This window comes from Scardinius erythrophthalmus (assembly GCF_964197995.2).
Source record: "Scardinius erythrophthalmus genome assembly, chromosome: 11".
In the NCBI taxonomy this organism is placed as follows: Eukaryota; Metazoa; Chordata; class Actinopteri; order Cypriniformes; family Leuciscidae; genus Scardinius; species Scardinius erythrophthalmus.
Genome location: NC_138231.1, coordinates 44,320,554 through 44,340,860, shown reverse-complemented (window position 1 = coordinate 44,340,860; position 20,307 = coordinate 44,320,554). Strand labels below are relative to the sequence as shown.

The window sequence follows — 20,307 nt, the reverse complement described above, 5'->3', positions numbered from 1 at the left end:
CGAAATGTCCTGGCATATTACCGTGTAAGAACTGGCGTTACATGTGTACAAAACATGGTGTTAAACAACTGCCATTAAATATATAATTTCTTGGTTTCCACTGTGACCGAGGGCTGAACCTCTCACACGATCACCTCCAGCAATAACCCTCTCTCTGAGAACCTGTGCTCATTAGCAGATCTGGGGTTTCAGCTCGACCTCATCACTGATGACACTTCAAAGCCTACAAATGTCTTAAAATATTTCATCTGTTAAAATATTTATCCTAAGTCCTGGATTAGAGGTCTGCTGGTGGCCTGGATCATGGTGGTATAATGTATGATGAGTTTTGATATTCGTGCGCTGATGATTCCTCAGTGTCTGGAGGATAAGCTGGACAGTTCTCTGATTGGCTAGCAGGAGTTAAACAGCAGCCAGTTAAATCTGATCTATCTGACACCTAATAAAGCAGCTGACTTACTCAGAAGAGGAAACCACTTGTGTTTCTAATCTAGAGTAACACTGTCCGACAGCGACCCCAGCAGAGGATGTTTCAGAGAGACACATACAGTTTTCAGTGTAACTTGATCAACCCATTGTGAACTGAGGTATATAATTATATAAAACAATAATCTATTTTTCCATCTATTACACGAGATGTTGATATTGAGTAGTTTTGGAGGGGCTTTGTTTATATATTGCAGAGAAACCATCTTACATTTGATCACATATATCGTTATTTTAAGCGGAAGAAATCGTCATCCGGCTGAAGTTCACTGAACCCATAACCCACACTTCATCAGTTTAATCAAGTCCTTGCTAAATAAAATCAAATTGAAATTCAGATATTTATCTTTGACTTTCTTGAAGTTTTAGAGTTGAACATGTTCTGCGAAATATACTGTATATAAATTATATATTTAACATTTTCATAAACTTCTGTAACTTTTTCAAACTTTACAACTTTTTTTACTTCTACAATAATCTGTGAAGTGTTCCCTTTAACAAGATGCCAGACGTTAGACTGTACTGTATTTAACCATTTAAGCTGGAAAAGTCCTTTTCAAGTCTATAAGCTCAATAACTGGGACAGTTCACAGGTAAAACTTATTATTTGAACAAACTTTGGAAATAAGAAGCTGTTGAATCCAGCAAGACACTGTCCCTCAGGCCTAGCGCTCGGACATACCGCTGTGTGGTGCATTCTGGGTCAAACACACTTCACAACACATCAGCATGACCCTAAATGAGGAAAAGGTTTAACTGCATTTCAGAGAGATTGAAAAAAGAAGATGTGTTTTTCTGTATTGAAATAAGTGTGGGAAAGCTTCTTCAGCTTCACAGGGAAGTAAGAAACTAAAATGACAAAATATAACAAATGTTATTTTGGGTCTGTACCTTAGAACATTAAAATATGCGGGTCAAATTGTCCTGTGAACATAACAAACATTATAGTCATTTTGTGTGTAAAAACACATTTTACACACAAAAAACAGTCGTGTCAGACTGAGCCGCAACAGCGCATGAGGTGAACTGAAGCCATCTCCTGTCCAACAGTGCCATCTAGCGGTGACAAAGACAAACTGCAAACACAAGTGGGTTTGAGAACCAAAATTTATTGAAATCTACAAAAGGCTTCATTTACTTTTTTTTACAACTTGAAACTTAAAACGACAGTATTACACACACACACACAGGCAGCAGGAGCATCACCTGCGCGAGGACCGGGCCTCCAGGATCTGCACCACCAGCCGGTTCTTCAGCGAGCTCAGCTTCCGGCTGTAGTTCTCCTGCAGGACGGTGTCCAGGCGCAGGCGCAGCCGCTGGAGACAGGGCAGAGCGCCGTCCGGCACGTTCAGCAGCGTGTGGAACAAGTCCTGCCACAGCTCAGCGTGAACCATCCTGAGGGAGAACATTACAGTCGTGTTTAATGAGAGAGAGACACAGAGAACAGTGTAGAGAGAGAGAGAGAGAGAGAGAGAGAGAGAGAGAGAGAACATTACAGTCATGTTTAATGAGAGAGAGACACAGAGAACAGTGTAGAGAGAGAGAGAGAGAGAGAGAGAGAGAGAGAGAGAGAGAGAGAACATTACAGTCATGTTTAATGAGAGAGAGAGAGAGAGAGAGAGAGAGAGAGAGAGAGAGAGAGAGAGAGAGAGAGAGAGAGAGAGAGAGAGAGAGAGAGACATGTTGAGTGTGAGTTGGTGTCATGTTGTGTGTGTAAATAAACAGGCTTGGACTCAGTGCTGAAACCCAAAGCACAGGACGATAGAGACGCCAGAATAACAATATTCATGATTCTGAGGATGAAAATACTCTATTGTAGATGAACATGCTTGAACTCTTTCACTGACCAGATATATTTAAAATAGTGTAGGCCACTTTTACTGCTAACAGACATCTGGCATCATCAGGACACACTAATGTTCACCCGTTGCATCATTATACACTATATTCAACATTATATAGTAGTTTACTGTACTATAGTTTTTATTTTGGGTGAACTATACACACACTACAGACAGTCACGGTCCGCGACACACACTGCTGCATGTGTCTATTGCGCTATAGGTGACGCCTCTACTGGTCACATGATCACCTCACCTCTTGAACACGCCACTGGTCCTCCAAACGCCGCCCTCCTCCTTCACCTGCATGTACGTGCCGAACAGCATACAGTAGACGGTGCCGGCGATGCCGAAGTAATCCGTCTGTGAGGAGCGAGACCACAGCACATGAACCCGACCGCACTGCTCTGAGAACAGTGGCTCTGCGCTGAAGGCTACGCTAGGAGACACTGATGTCATCTCTACAGGACAAACCTAGCTCTTCCTAAGTAAATCCTTCATTAGAACTCAGTTCAAGCTTGTAGAAATTAAAGCGTAAATATCAACGATATAAAATTAAGTAAAACCTACTCAACTTTTCTAATATTGGAGTTCCCATCATGCACTGGGGCATGAATAATTAATAAGGTTGATTTTTCACTGTATTTACACTGTTTTATCCTTGCTTCTGTCGTTAGGTTTGGTAAATTGCCATTTTATGACATTTGGAGTTTTTCAACTCAATTTTCTACTCAAAATGCCACATTCATAACGATCTACAGCGGACACACACAGCGCACACACACAGCGCACACACACAGCGCACACACACAGCGCACACACACAGCGGACAGCGGACACACACAGCGGACACACACAGCGCACACACACAGCGCACACAGACAGCGCACACACAGCGCACACAGACAGCGCACACACACAGCGCACACACACAGCGCACACACACAGCGCACACACACAGCGCACACACACAGCGCACACACACAGCGCACACACACAGCGCACACACACAGCGGACACACACAGCGCACACACACAGCGCACACACACACAGCGCACACACACACAGCGGACACACACAGCGGACACACACAGCGCACACACACAGCGCACACACACAGCGCACACACACAGCGGACACACACAGCGCACACACACAGCGCACACACACAGCGCACACACACAGCGCACACACACAGCGCACACACACAGCGCACACACACAGCGGACACACACAGCGGACACACACAGCGGACACACACAGCGGACACACACAGCGGACACACACAGCGGACACACACAGCGCACACACACAGCGGACACGCACAGCGGACACGCACAGCGCACACGCACAGCGCACACGCACAGCGCACACGCACAGCGGACACGCACAGCGCACACGCACAGCGCACAGCGGACACACACAGCGGACACACACAGCGGACACACACAGCGCACACACACAGCGCACACACACAGCGCACACACACAGCGCACACACACAGCGCACACACACAGCGCACACGCACAGCGGACACGCACAGCGCACACGCACAGCGCACACGCACAGCGGACACGCACAGCGGACACGCACAGCGGACACGCACAGCGCACACGCACAGCGGACACACACAGCGCACACACACAGCGCACACACAGCGCACACACAGCGCACACACAGCGCACACACACAGCGCACACACACAGCGCACACACACAGCGCACACACACAGCGCACACACACAGCGGACACACACAGCGCACACACACAGCGCACACACACAGCGCACACACACAGCGCACACACACAGCGCACACACACAGCGCACACACACAGCGGACACGCACAGCGCACACGCACAGCGCACACGCACAGCGGACACGCACAGCGCACACACACAGCGCACACACACAGCGCACACACAGCGCACACACAGCGCACACACACAGCGCACACACACAGCGCACACACACAGCGCACACACACAGCGGACACACACAGCGCACACACACAGCGCACACACACAGCGGACACACACAGCGCACACGCACAGCGCACACACAGCGCACACACACAGCGCACACACACAGCGGACACACACAGCGGACACACACAGCGCACACACACAGCGCACACACACAGCGCACACACAGCGCACACACAGCGCACACACACAGCGCACACACACAGCGCACACACACAGCGGACACACACAGCGCACACACACAGCGCACACACACAGCGCACACACACAGCGGACACACACAGCGGACACACACAGCGCACACACACAGCGCACACACACAGCGCACACACACAGCTGCTGATGAGGGTCACCTGGTAACTCCAGGGTCGTCCGCTCAGCATCTCCACACACACACAGCGGACACACACACACACAGCGGACACACACAGCGCACACACACAGCGGACACACACACACACAGCGCACACACACAGCGCACACACACAGCGCACACACACAGCGGACACACACAGCGGACACACACAGCGGACACACACAGCGGACACACACAGCGCACACACACAGCGCACACACACAGCGCACACACACAGCGGACACACACAGCGGACACACACAGCGGACACACACAGCGGACACACACACACACAGCGGACACACACACAGCTGATGACGAGTGATGAGGTCACCTGGTAGCTCCAGGGTCGTCCGCTCAGCATCTCCACACACTGGAAGCCCGAGGTCATGCACTTGGCAGTGAACGCAGTGTTTTCTGGGAAGAGTGTCATGTCGATGCTCTGGCCCAGGTCGATGAGAGCCAGGCCGTGCTGGAGGTGATCCCGCTCGAAGCAGTCGTTCTCCAGGAACCTGCACACACACACACACACACACACACACACACACGTCAGTCAGTGAGCGGCGGGAGTCTGGGACACACTGTGGCGTCAGCACACACACACACACACACACACACACACACACACACACAGGTCAGTCAGTGAGCGGCGGGAGTCTGGGACACACTGTGGCGTCAGCACACACACACACACACACACACACACACACACACACACACACGGTCAGTCAGTGAGCGGCGGGAGTCTGGGACACACTGTGGCGTCAGCACACACACACACACACACACGGGTCAGTCAGAGAGCGGCGGGAGTCTGGGACACAGTGGCGTCAGCACACACACACACACACACACACACACACGGTCAGTCAGTGAGCGGCGGGAGTCTGGGACACACTGTGGCGTCAGCACACACACACACACACACACGGTCAGTCAGTGAGCGGCGGGAGTCTGGGACACACTGTGGCGTCAGCACACACACACACACACACACACACACACACACACACACACACACACACACACACACACACACACACACACACACACACACACACGGTCAGTCAGTGAGCGGCGGGAGTCTGGGACACACTGTGGCGTCAGCACACACACACACACACACACACACACACACACACACACACACACACACACACACACACACACACACACACGGTCAGTCAGTGAGCGGCGGGAGTCTGGGACACACTGTGGCGTCAGCACACACACACACACACACACACACACACACACACACACACACACACACACACGGTCAGTCAGTGAGCGGCGGGAGTCTGGGACACACTGTGGCGTCAGCACACACACACACACACACACACACGCACACACACACACGGGTCAGTCAGTGAGCGGCGGGAGTCTGGGACACACTGTGGCGTCAGCACACACACACACACACACACACACACGGGTCAGTCAGTGAGCGGCGGGAGTCTGGGACACACTGTGGCGTCAGCACACACACACACACACACACACACACACACACACACGGGTCAGTCAGTGAGCGGCGGGAGTCTGGGACACACTGTGGCGTCAGCACACACACACACACACACACACACACACACACACACACACACACACACACACACACACACACACACACACACACACGGTCAGTCAGTGAGCGGCGGGAGTCTGGGACACACTGTGGCGTCAGCACACACACACACACACACACACACACACACACACACACACACACACACACACACACACACACACACACACACACACACACGGTCAGTCAGTGAGCGGCGGGAGTCTGGGACACACTGTGGCGTCAGCACACACACACACACACACACACACACACACACACACACACACACACACACACACACACACACACACGGTCAGTCAGTGAGCGGCGGGAGTCTGGGACACACTGTGGCGTCAGCACACACACACACACACACACACACACACACACACACACACACACACACACACACACACACACACACACACACACACACACGGTCAGTCAGTGAGCGGCGGGAGTCTGGGACACACTGTGGCGTCAGCACACACACACACACACACACACACGCACACACACACACGGGTCAGTCAGTGAGCGGCGGGAGTCTGGGACACACTGTGGCGTCAGCACACACACACACACACACACACACACGGGTCAGTCAGTGAGCGGCGGGAGTCTGGGACACACTGTGGCGTCAGCACACACACACACACACACACACACACACACACACACGGGTCAGTCAGTGAGCGGCGGGAGTCTGGGACACACTGTGGCGTCAGCACACACACACACGCACACACACACACGGGTCAGTCAGTGAGCGGCGGGAGTCTGGGACACACTGTGGCGTCAGCACACACACACACGCACACACACACACGGGTCAGTCAGTGAGCGGCGGGAGTCTGGGACACACTGTGGCGTCAGCACACACACACACACACACACACGGGTCAGTCAGTGAGCGGCGGGAGTCTGGGACACACTGTGGCGTCAGCACACACACACACACACACACAGGTCAGTCAGTGAGCGGCGGGAGTCTGGGACACACTGTGGCGTCAGCACACACACACACACACACACACACACACACACAGGTCAGTCAGTGAGCGGCGGGAGTCTGGGACACACTGTGGCGTCAGCACACACACACACACACACACACACACACACGGGTCAGTCAGAGAGCGGCGGGAGTCTGGGACACACTGTGGCGTCAGCACACACACACACACACACACACACACGGTCAGTCAGTGAGCGGCGGGAGTCTGGGACACACTGTGGCGTCAGCACACACACACACACACACACACACACACAGTCAGTCAGTGAGCGGCGGGAGTCTGGGACACACTGTGGCGTCAGCACACACACACACACACACACACACACACACGGGTCAGTCAGAGAGCGGCGGGAGTCTGGGACACACTGTGGCGTCAGCACACACACACACACACACACACACACGGTCAGTCAGTGAGCGGCGGGAGTCTGGGACACACTGTGGCGTCAGCACACACACACACACACACACACACACAGTCAGTCAGTGAGCGGCGGGAGTCTGGGACACACTGTGGCGTCAGCACACACACACACACACACACACACACAGTCAGTCAGTGAGCGGCGGGAGTCTGGGACACACTGTGGCGTCAGCACACACACACACACACACACACACACACACACACACGGGTCAGTCAGTGAGCGGCGGGAGTCTGGGACACACTGTGGCGTCAGCACACACACACACACACACACACACACACACGGGTCAGTCAGTGAGCGGCGGGAGTCTGGGACACACTGTGGCGTCAGCACACACACACACACACACACACACACACACGGTCAGTCAGTGAGCGGCTGGAGTCTGGGACACACTGTGGCGTCAGCACACACACACACACACACACACACACACACACACACACACACACACACACACACACACACACACACACACGGGTCAGTCAGTGAGCGGCGGGAGTCTGGGACACACTGTGGCGTCAGCACACACACACACACACACACACACACACACACACACACACACGGGTCAGTCAGTGAGCGGCTGGAGTCTGGGACACACTGTGGCGTCAGCACACACACACACACACACACACACACACACACACACGGGTCAGTCAGTGAGCGGCGGGAGTCTGGGACACACTGTGGCGTCAGCACACACACACACACACACACACACACACACACACACACACGGGTCAGTCAGTGAGCGGCGGGAGTCTGGGACACACTGTGGCGTCAGCACACACACACACACACACACACACACACACGGGTCAGTCAGTGAGCGGCGGGAGTCTGGGACACACTGTGGCGTCAGCACACACACACACACACACACACACACACACGGTCAGTCAGTGAGCGGCTGGAGTCTGGGACACACTGTGGCGTCAGCACACACACACACACACACACACACACACACACACACACACACACACACACACACACGGGTCAGTCAGTGAGCGGCGGGAGTCTGGGACACACTGTGGCGTCAGCACACACACACACACACACACACACACACACACACACGGGTCAGTCAGTGAGCGGCTGGAGTCTGGGACACACTGTGGCGTCAGCACACACACACACACACACACACACACACACACACACACACACACACACACACGGGTCAGTCAGTGAGCGGCGGGAGTCTGGGACACACTGTGGCGTCAGCACACACACACACACACACACGCACCTCTCCCCCAGCAGGAAGTTGTCGGGCTTGATGTCGGCGTGTATGATGTGGGCCTGGTGCAGCTGCTGGATCATGTGCAGGATGCAGACGGTGAAGTAGAGCACCAGCGGCTGCGGCAGGACCTTCTCACTGCGGCTCCTGTACAGGTTTATAGCGCTCTGGACGACGACACACACATTCATACACTCATTACTCACTCATTAACATCCAACATTAAGATTTTAAAATACAATGATATACCCCGCCGTTCAATAGTTTGGGATCAGTGCGATTTTAATGTTTCTGAAAGAGTCTCTTCTGCTCACCAAGGCTGCGTTTACTTGATCAGAAATACAGTAAAACAGTGAAATATTATCACAGTGTAAATCATCTGTTCTCTATGTGAATATACAGTAAAGTCAAGTGTAATTTATTCGAAACTTGCCGGCCCAGAAAAGTTAAAGACAATGTTAAAATAGTCCAAGTGACTACAGCGGCTCAACCTTAAGTTTATCAAGCGACGAGAATACTTTTTGTGCACAAAAAAACATAATAATGTAATAACAATAACATTTAATAATGAAATATAATGTGGATACCATAATAATAACCTGTGTCTTTTCGCCAGGTTAGATAGGCTACTGATTATGAATCACTCAAAGCCCTTTATCTAAACCGCTCTGCCGTCGGTCTCGCACATCCGTCACGTGTGTGTGTTTGTGTTTGTGTTGTTAAGCAGTGCTTGTGACGAAGCGACTCTCTCGCTCTCCCACGTTCCCCTCGGCTATATCAACACCTTACACGAATGCACCATTTTGTGTTAATGGACAAAATCTGTTGTGTTCATGTTTGAGGACGGTTGGCGTGATTGGCCGAGAGCTCACCAGCAGTGTGCCGCAGTTGTGCAGCTCCCCGATCAGCACGCTGCCGTTGGTGAAGAGATGAGCCGAGTATATGGTGTTGAAGAGGTGGCGTACGCTGGGATGCAGACGGGCGTTCAGCTGGCTGTCCATGTAGAACTCCCAGGGGTTCGCCGGCTTCTGCACCTATGAGGACAGCAGAGGAAGAGCACATGACCATCTCAAGACCGCTGCTATTGGTCAGCTTCCACCACTGTAGCACATCAGGGGCAGTGTAACGGGCATCACTATCTGTATATTACAGGGATCGTTCACCCAAAAATGAAAATTAGCACCCTGAAGTCATCCTAGGTGTGTATGATATTCTTCTTTCAGACGAATACTATCAGAGTTATATTAAAAGTGTCCTGACTCTTCCAAGCTTTATAATGGCAGTGAGTGGGTATGTTTTTTTGGAGGTCCATCAAAGCGCATCCGTCTATGATTAAAGTGCTCCTCATGGCTCTGGCGGATTAATGAAGCCCTTCTGAAGGGAAGTGATGCATTCGTGTAAGAAAAAAATCCATATTTAAAACTTTATCAACTTAAAATAACGAGCTTCCGGCAGACGGCCGTACGCAAGTCGACTCGTGCCACAAGAGCAACACTTGACGATGTAAGACGCAGATGTAGGAGTAGCGTAAGCTTTGAGCCTCTCGCAGTTCAAACACACAGAGTTAGGAAACGTTGTGCGTCAAGGTCTAGTGTTACTCTTGTAAGTCGATGCAGTTATTTTAGTCGATAAAGTTTTAAATATGGATGTTTTTCTTGCACTAACGCATGACTTCCCTTCATAAGGGCTTTATTAATCCGCCAGAGCCATGAGGAGCACTGTTATCATGGATGGATGCACTGATGGACTTCCAAAAAAACATACCCACTCACTCCCATTATAAAGCTTGGAAGAGCCAGGACATTTTTAATATAACTCTGATTGTATTCGTCTGAATGAAGAATGTCATACACACCTAGGATGGCTTCAGGGTGAGTAAATCATGGGATCATTTCCATTTTTGGGTGAACGATCCCTTTAACAAACTTTCTCATTTGCAAAGCGTTAAAATTTGCAGGTTGGTTCTCCTGAGAAGTGAAACACTAAGGCGAATGATGTGTGAATCACCAGTATCTCTGTATCAGATGTGTGTGTGTGTGTGTCTGGTCACCTTGAGGATGAGCTTGCGTGTGGTCATGAGGTTGGTGGCCTGGTAGACGGTGGCGAACGCTCCCTGGCCAAGAACAAAGTCCACTCGCAGCGACTCTCCAGCTGAGGGACACATGAGGACACGCTCACATCAACACTGGCCTCGTCCAGTAACAGCAGGAGCTGAACATCACGTGAGGACTTCTGTCCAATCTCACGCGTTACGCGAGAACCAATGAGGCTTGATCTCTCATGTCAAAGCATGTACGGTTAGTTAGGGCTGGGCGATATATCGATATAAAAAATATATCAATATATTTTTAAATGCGATATGAAATTAGACCATATCACATATATCGATATAGTTCAAATTTGCGCTCTGCTCCCCGTGCCTCCGCTCCTCCTCCACTCTGCGTGCGTGTTTAGAGCATGTTATGTTACGAGAGGCGAATCATGACTACTTCAGAAAACCCAGCACAATAAGAACTACCAGGCAGTGACATAAGTGTACGCTGAAATAAAGTCTTTCACCTCAGAAGAACGGACTTTCTTGTCCTGTCAGCCATTATCCTGTGCTCGGAGCGCACACTCAATTGCACGCGCAAATGCGGCGGCGCACGCGCACTGTGTATCGCCTCACTGATCAAGTGGAAAATAAACTACGAGCATGCAACGCCGTTACGTTGTAAATTACACGAAATAAAAGTAATGCAGGTATGATTTTCATTCTATTCACCAGGAGCAGTTTCCATGTTTCATTAACAGTTATTGTTAATATTGTGTATTCACCATGGCAACTGTCGTTTCCATATTAACCCCCAAATGCCACTGTTATTTTTTATATTTTTAAATGACAAAATTTGTTTATCTATATTCAATGAAAACTTTGATAATCATAATTAATAAATCGCAAATAACAATATCGGCAATTATGATTTTTGTCATAATCATGCAGCCCTAAGGTGAAGAAACCTGTTTATTATTTATTCATTTGATTTTGTAACTGTTTACTGAAATAGCTGGTTTCAATAAAACTACTTTTAACATGTCATATTTGGCTTTGACTTTGACTGAACATTTGCTCTCACTCTGCGGAAAAAATATCGGGATATATATCGTATATCGATATTCAGCCTAAATATATCGGGATATGACTTTTGGTCCATATCGCCCAGCCTTACGGTTAGTCTACATTTATGTTTGCGGATCAATGTTTATATGTGAATAAAAGCCTAAATTCAGTCTGTTCATCATATAAAGCGCTTGAGTCTCTTCAAAGAATTCGGACTAAACCGCTTGAATCATATGGATTAGTTTTACGACCTCTATGAACTTTTTGAAGCGTTAAATTGGTAATTGCGTATCCGTCAATGGAGGGCCAGAAAGCTCTCCTCTCATCAGGGTTTGCACAGAGACTGTAACACCTAATTCCAGGACTTTTTCAAGCACTACTTTTTTTTCATTTATAAAACAATATCTTAATTATCATCTTTTAAATTCTAAAAAAGGTAAATAGATAAATAAAAATAAATTAATAAAACAAAATGGTACATATAAAGTGCAGCAGATGCAATGACTGTGTAACTTTAACCTCTGAAAGGACACTATGACAAAGAATCACTTTTCTTATTCAAACTGATATTTCTCCCATGAATATATGATTGACTTGAAGAATAAAAGCTGTATCATATACTTAAATATTTGCAATATCACACTCATAGCCATGAGAAATGCCTCACATGGTTTGAGCACATGCCTCATATAAAAATATCTACATCAGTGGGATTGCAGTGTTAAAAGTGTGAAAAGATTGTTTTAAGAAATAAAATTAAAAATAAATTTCACATATATTGTCTTTTAATAATTCAAGTTCTTCTTCATAAAAATGGCTGTTTTCAAGGGTTTCCCAGGACTTAAATTTCCAAAAGTCAAATTCAAGTACTTTAAGCTCCTTGTACAAACCCGGTTTCATTAAATATACACCTTATTTGTGTTTGGAAGATGAACAGACGCTAATGGGTTTGGAACGACATGAGTGTGTAAATGCCGACATCTGTTGATGTTTGGGAGAACCCTTTCACCGCTGTGCCGAACACTGCAGATGAGGCGCGTCTAAAGCACGGATGAAGCCTGTGGAGTGAACAGCGGACAGGAAGGCGAGGAGCGCTGTGTTACCGATCTGGACGGTCATCTTGGGGGTGATGGTGGGCAGCCGGCAGCTCCAGACGGTGAGGCCGGGGTGTGCGGAGAGAGGAGGCTGCAGGTTAGACAGCAGAGACACGATCAGCTCCTCGTCCCAGGGGTCCGACACCAGATGAACACCGGCTGCGGGAACACCACATGATCATTATACACACACGTGTACGGTGAAGTCTTCACTGCATGAGCTTCGCTGGCTACCTGTGGCATCATGCACTCACTGTCAGATATGACTTCAGCACCTCCACATCACCTGATCTACTTTACTCTGCCGGGTCCCTCGTTTCAGCTGTCCAATGAAGGTGGAAGGTCATTTAGTGTTAATGCTCCTAATTCACTCCCCCTGACACTTCTGTGGCTACCTTAGACTCAGCTAAAACATATCTATGGAACATGTACTTTGGATAATGTCGCTATAAGTGTGCTTATGTGTTTGCAATGTGTGTGAATGTATTGTAATGTACAGTGTAAAGTGACCTTGAGCTACGGAAAGGCGCTACATAAAACGAATACCTGGTTTGGATGTGTCCATGGGGCTCATGGGAGCACTGGTCCTCCTGCAGCTCCGCGATGGGCTGGTCATGGCCTCCAGATCCGGTTCTGTGGTCCGCTGAGGGCCGTCAGCGCTGAACCGGTCTGGGCTCCTGGACTGTTTTGGACTCATTAAAAGAGATTCATGCAACATCTGAAGAGCTTTCGCTCCTGATTTACGCTGCTGGAAGGATTGTTTGGGAAGCAGAACGCCCCCTTCCTCCGGCATGTCTAGATCCCGCTCCACTGCCGGCTCTGGGCCCGTCGCCCACAGGAGGTCTGTCTCGGGGGCTTTCTCTGGGCTCTGGTAGACGGTCCAGGCGGGCTGTACGGCCACAGACACCGGAGCCGGACTCATCATAACGTCAAGATCCGGCTCTGCTGCGCGGGTCGAGCTGTCCACCTGGAACCAGTCCAGTCCCGCGGGAGCTTTCGGGCTCATGAGGACGTCCTGCTCCTCCAGAGGCGTGCGGCTGTGAAAGGAGGTCTCGCTGACTGCTGGCTCTGTGAGCGTGGGCTGTTTCTCCAGGCTCTGGTAGATGCTCCAGGCGGGATGAGCGGCCACAGACACCGGAGCCGGACTCATCATGACGTCGAGTTCCGGTTCTGCTGCGCGGGTCGAGCCGTCCACCTGGAACCAGTCCAGTCCCACGGGAGCTTTCGGGCTCATGGGGACGTCCTGCTCCTCCAGTGGCGTGCGCCTGTGAAAGGAGGTCTCGCTGACTGCTGGCTCTGTGAGCGTGGGCTGTTTCTCCGGGCTCTGGTAGATGCTCCAGCTCGGTCGGCTCATGGACTCGTCCTGCGTCCTCAGGGCCGTGTGGTCGGGGAAGGACAGGGCGGCCAGCGGGTGTCTGCTGCTACAGCTGCTCTGGGCCAGAGAGAGCCCTGGGGTCTGAGCCAACGACACGCCCTCACCCACGATCGTGCCCTGAGCCCTGCTGACGTCCAGCTCCGACGGCTTCTCCTCCAGCGGACTCTGCTCCATGATGGGACTGCAGAAATCCAGAAATCACAATATATGATTTTTTAACCATTTATTTGTATGATACAGCTGCAAATAAGTATTTGAACACCTGTCTATCAGCTAGAATTCTGACCCTCAAAGACCTGTTAGTCTGCCTTTAAAATGTCCACCTCCACTCCATTTATTATCCTAAATTAGATGCACCTGTTTGAGGTCGTTATCTGCATAAAGACACCTGTCCACCCCATACAATCAGTAAGAAGCCAACTACTAACATGGCCAAGACCAAAGAGCTGTCCAAAGACACTAGAGACAAAATTGTACGCCTCCACAAGGCTGGAAAGGGCTATGGGGAAATTGCCAAGCAGCTTGGTGAAAAAAGGTCCACTGTTGGAGCAATCATTAGAAAATGGAAGTAGCTAAACATGACTGTCAATCTCCCTCGGACTGGGGCTCCATGCAAGATCTCACCTCGTGGGGTCTCAATGATCCTAAGAAAGGTGCGAAATCAGCCCAGAACTACACGGGAGGAGCTGGTCAATGACCTGAAAAGAGCTGGGACCACCGTTTCCAAGGTTACTGTTGGTAATACACTAAGACGTCATGGTTTGAAATCATGCATGGCACGGAAGGTTCCCCTGCTTAAACCAGCACATGTCAAGGCCCGTCTTAAGTTTGCCCATGACCATTTGGATGATCCAGAGGAATCATGGGAGCCAGGATAACCAAGGAGTGGCTCTGTAAGAAGCATATCAAGGTTCTGGCGTGGCCTAGCCAGTCTCCAGACCTAAACCCAATAGAGAATCTTTGGAGGGAGCTCAAACTCCGTGTTTCTCAGCGACAGCCCAGAAACCTGACTGATCTAGAGAAGATCTGTGTGGAGGAGTGGGCCAAAGTCCCTCCTGCAGTGTGTGCAAACCTGGTGAAAAACTACAGGAAACGTTTGACCTCTGTAATTGCAAACAAAGGCTACTGTACCAAATATTAACATTGATTTTCTCAGGTGTTCAAATACTTATTTGCAGCTGTATCATACAAATAAATAGTTAAAAAATCATATATTGTGATTTCTGGATTTTTTTTTTAGATTATGTCTCTCACAGTGGACATGCACCTACGATGACAATTTCAGACCCCTCCATGATTTCTAAGTGGAAGAACTTGCAAAATAGCAGGGTGTTCAAATACTTATTTTCCTCACTGTATATATATATATACATACACACACACACACACACACACACACTATATTATTATTATTATATAGAATTATGGAAACATTATCTAGATTTTTTTTAAGATTCTTTTTATTACTTTAATAAAATATATAAAACATTTGGTTACGCTATTTTGATTGTCGACTTTAGACATTCTGCTATCTATAAGTAACTTGTCTACATGTCAGTTAACTCTCAGTATAGTATTATAGACTGTAATAGAGTGTTAGTAGAATAAGCTGACATGTAGTTTTAAAGTCGCTTAAAATAGGGCTGCATGATATTGAAGAAAAATGCGATATGACATTAAATAATGCGATATTCGATATGTCATACGATTAATGCTTAGTGTGTAAAATTTACTTAAATTATCTTTAAAATATATTTAAAATTATATATCCTACACATGTTTCAAATAATTTTTGTGACAAGAAAACATCCCTACAACTTCTGAAAGTGAACATCAGTGTTTTACTGTAGCATAAGTGTTATTTAACATCAGTGTAAACCTCGGGGTTCAGGGTTCAGGTTATCCTACATTAGGTTTAATTAACAACAGAAACTGAATAATCAAATGTTAATGAAATAATCAAATGAAATGATATTTCGATAACTTCGATATATTGTGCAGCCCTAGCTTAAAGTCAGTAGAATGTCTAAAGAGGACCATCAAAATAAAGTGTTACTAAAAAAAAATCTTATTGACCCCAAACAAAACATGAGATCAAGTCCATGTGTCTCCATGCGTTTACAGATTTAACAGTTGAAATGAACAAACAGATCTAGACATCAGCGCTCAGAGCTGACCTGCTGGAGAGTGCTGTGTTCAGCGAGGACCATACCTGAGTTTAGTGGGCTGGCGAACATACGGGTTCTCCTCCGCCCCGCTGACGGCCTGGGCCACCGCGTGTTCCCCTGGGAGAACACAGACACGGGTCAGATCAACAGCAGACAGCCAGTGATGCGTGATGTCCTGCGCTGGGATACCTTGGCCCTGCTCCGTGTCCCAGGCGTGCGGCGCGTGAGGGTGCAGGGGGGTGGACACCAGGTGGGCGGACAGGGAGAAGTCACGCGTGTGGTTGGGACACGGGCCGACCGAGACGTTCCTCGCTCCCCACACGGCGCTCTCATCCGTCATGGACTCGGCGCTGACTGGAGCGTCCTGAGAAACACAAACACCGTCACGGAGGAAACGTCCCGAGACCAACACAGACTGGGAGATATCAGGAGGGTCACTGGCCTCGAGCCATCCCAACATCCCAGTGATGAAGCTAACGTGTGCACAGAATTGAAGAGGGAAAAACAAACGTTTCCATCCCTAAAGAGAACGAAATCATCACTTCCTGGGAAACAGGCTCAAAATATCTGATAAATGTAAGTTTCTGCAATGTGTCTGTTTCATGATCTCTAGCGTTCGGATGCTGGTGTTCGGGAACACACTCGTGTGTGAGACGCTTCTGAAGGGAATTACACCAAATCATTCTGATCACACACTTCGACTCCAGTGTTTCAGAAACACCAAACACACATCTGAGATGCTGCGATGCCATTGGTCCGCTGGTTACTCCAGTTATCCAATCACAGCTGACGCTGAGTTTTTGTTGTGCATCGAGGGGTTTATTCGGTAAATGCGTTTCCATCTGAGTTTATGTGCATGTCTTATCGGATAAAACATTTATCCACCTCAACTGAGTGCATGAGGTTTTTTAATGTGAATTTTCTGAATTCTGGTGCATGAAGTTTCCATTCAGTGTTTTTTTCTGCTATATCCCAAAATTCCCATAAAAATAGGTTTTTGGAAACAACTAGCAATACTCACGTAGGCTTTGGACGGTGGTATTTCCGTCAGCGCTCGGGTCAGGGCTGGCTCGCTCCGGGCCTGATCAGAACTGAAGGACAGAACACAGTCAGAGCTCTCTCTCCGAGACAGAGTGAGTGTGTGAGTGTGTGAGAGATATATTACTGAGTGAACTCACCCTCCGTTCTCCTGCTCATCTCGGTCCTGGTAGATCATGAACGGGGTCGTGCCGGCTGTGGTAACACACGGGGGGGCGCTGCCTGAACACACAACATCACAGTGTTCTTCACTACTTTTCACACTTTTATACAATTTTTAAAATCAGATTACACAGTCAAAATAATTATTTAATTATTTGGTTACAGACTCTAGTTCTGATTGATTAGTTGGTTATTTCCAATGGCCTGGTGATTAGTGCTGTTGCACTTTACAAGCATGATCAAATCCTTATGTAATCTTGGCCAAATTACATTTAATTCAAAAGACCTTATAACATACATGTATAACATGCCGTCACTTCATCCACATCTTCATGACTAATAACGACTAATTTCGTTAACATCAAACATGATCAAATCAAAAAGTCAAAAGAGGAGCTTGGAGTTTTTGGACAATTTGCATAGAAAAAATCTGTTGCATTTGTTGATGTTTTAATTAACTAAATATGACATAAATAATCAGAACATGATTAACTAAATAAGATAAAATAAACAACTGTGATTGGGAAGTTTTTAAAAATGTGAAGCGCAGGCTGGTGTCACGTGGCTGGTGGGATAGATATAGATATATATATATATATCGCTGTGAACAAGGAATCGATCAAACACACTCATAAATCTCTCTCAAATCCAAGAACTATCCATTTAAATCAGTCCAATGACTCACTGAAGGGGGAATAGTGAACTATGAAAGCAAGAGTGCAAACAAAGCCCTGACGATCGCCATCATTACACTGGACAACACGTGGAAGCCCGAGGAAGTGATTTACTGTTAGATGATGCTTACGAGACATCAGAATGATCCGAAACAGCATTAGATGTGGGTGTGTGTGTGTGTGTGTGTGTGTGGTGTGGTGTGGTGTGTGTGTGTGTGTGTGTGTGTGTGTGTGTGTGTGTGTGTGTGTGTGTGTGGTGTGGTGTGGTGTGGTGTGGTGTGGTGTGGTGTGTGTGTGTGTGTGTGTGTGTGTGTTCAGAGCAGGACGTACTGATTCTGCAGCTCTTCTCGAAACTGTCCTCCGGCTGAACGATGCTGTTGAACATGGACTCCTGGAGGAGGGTGGGCGCCTGAAACATGTCCATGATCACACCTGCACGACACACACACACACACACCCCAATGACAACAGCAACACAAACACCACCAGCAGTGCACTGAATTGAGACAGAGCAACACACATCATAATCTGAAGATCTGGGGGGAACAGTCCAGCCCTCTCCACTGACTCTGTGTCGTGTGAAGCTGCTTCCTCCTCGCCATTTCTGACTTAGCAAAAAACAGGACATGTCTGAAAGCTGCTGTGTGACAGGTGTACAGCAAACAAGCTAAACAACCAGGAAATGAGCTTTTATAAGCTGTCGACCCCAAAAAACAAGTGTTTAAGGACACAGAAGTGGAGACCGGCTGGACCGAATGGGTGAACCGTGGGATCCTGACACTCAGTGTGCTCTGGAAATGCACGACGTGGGCAGAAAACATTTAGTCACTGGTAAGTCAGACATTCAAATGGCAGTTTTATATATATTATATTTCTGAAAGCCAAGCTGTCCTCTCTCCTCCAGTGGGCATAACGTTAGTTATCAGGGTAATGACACGTTGCGCTCTGTCTTAATAGCCTGGACATCCGGGGCATGTCCATGGATGCATTGATGTGTGAGGAGGGAAACCTTGTACTCAATCCTGGTGGAGATGGGAAGCCAGTGGAGTGAGTGGAGGATGGGGGGAATGTGCTCATGTTTCCGCACTCTCATCGGGATCCTAGCTGCAGAGTTTCGGATGTAATGAAGCCTCTGCAGACTCTTCCTAGGAATCCCAATGAGAAGTGCGTTGCAGTAGTCCAGTCTGGAGGAGACAAAGGCATGAACCAGCTTTTCGGCATCTGAGAGCGTGAGAAAGGTGCGGAGTTTGGAGATGTTACGGAGGGGGTAGAAAGAGGTCTTGCATAGGTGATTTATATGAGCTTCAAAAGTGAGTTGGAAGTCCATTTTTACACCAAGATTGGTGGCTGTTGATGAGAGGGGAATGTTGGCGCTACAAAAGCTGATGCTGGCTATGGATGATGATTTGATCTGGTGAGGAGTGCCAACCAGGACGGCTTTGGTTATGGAGCTGTTGAGTTGAAGGAAGTTGTGCTCCATCCATACCTTTATCTCCACCACTGTGAGCCACTGATGACTGTGAGGGTGGGGTTTCAGCTGTGGCATGTACATAGAGCTGTGTGTCATCGGCATAGTAGTGGAATGAGATTTTGTGACAGCTGATGATTTGGCCAAGGGGGGTGAGGTAGAGAATGAAGAGGATGGGGCCAAGGACTGACCCCTGGGGGACACCGCTAAATGTTATAAGTCACAAATGACGAGGAGGAAGCCGCTTCACACGATACAGAGTGGAATAGCAGAATAACACATTAGCGGACCGG

The 20,307-nt window shown here is 48.7% G+C and overlaps 1 protein-coding gene across 2 annotated transcripts in view; it reads right to left on the bottom strand.

Moving 5' to 3' along the window:
• Window positions 1-1,579: 1,579 nt before the first annotated feature.
• bub1 (BUB1 mitotic checkpoint serine/threonine kinase) overlaps window positions 1,580-20,307 on the bottom strand; it is a 33,675-nt gene continuing 14,947 nt past the window's right edge. The window contains exons 13-25 of one of the 2 annotated variants that reach the window (XM_081377984.1): window positions 18,877-18,978; window positions 17,851-17,932; window positions 17,694-17,763; window positions 16,862-17,036; window positions 16,717-16,789; window positions 13,676-14,685; window positions 13,139-13,288; window positions 10,986-11,086; window positions 9,808-9,969; window positions 8,945-9,102; window positions 5,002-5,179; window positions 2,584-2,690; window positions 1,580-1,881 (exon numbers count right to left, since the gene is read on the bottom strand). In XM_081377984.1, the coding sequence (XP_081234110.1) occupies window positions 1,689-1,881; window positions 2,584-2,690; window positions 5,002-5,179; window positions 8,945-9,102; window positions 9,808-9,969; window positions 10,986-11,086; window positions 13,139-13,288; window positions 13,676-14,685; window positions 16,717-16,789; window positions 16,862-17,036; window positions 17,694-17,763; window positions 17,851-17,932; window positions 18,877-18,978 (2,561 nt within the window). In that variant the 3' untranslated portion in view covers window positions 1,580-1,688. Of the gene's footprint in view, window positions 1,882-2,583; window positions 2,691-5,001; window positions 5,180-8,944; window positions 9,103-9,807; window positions 9,970-10,985; window positions 11,087-13,138; window positions 13,289-13,675; window positions 14,686-16,716; window positions 17,037-17,693; window positions 17,764-17,850; window positions 17,933-18,876; window positions 18,979-20,307 lie in introns of both variants that reach the window. The other variant, XM_081377983.1, reaches the window with a different exon arrangement.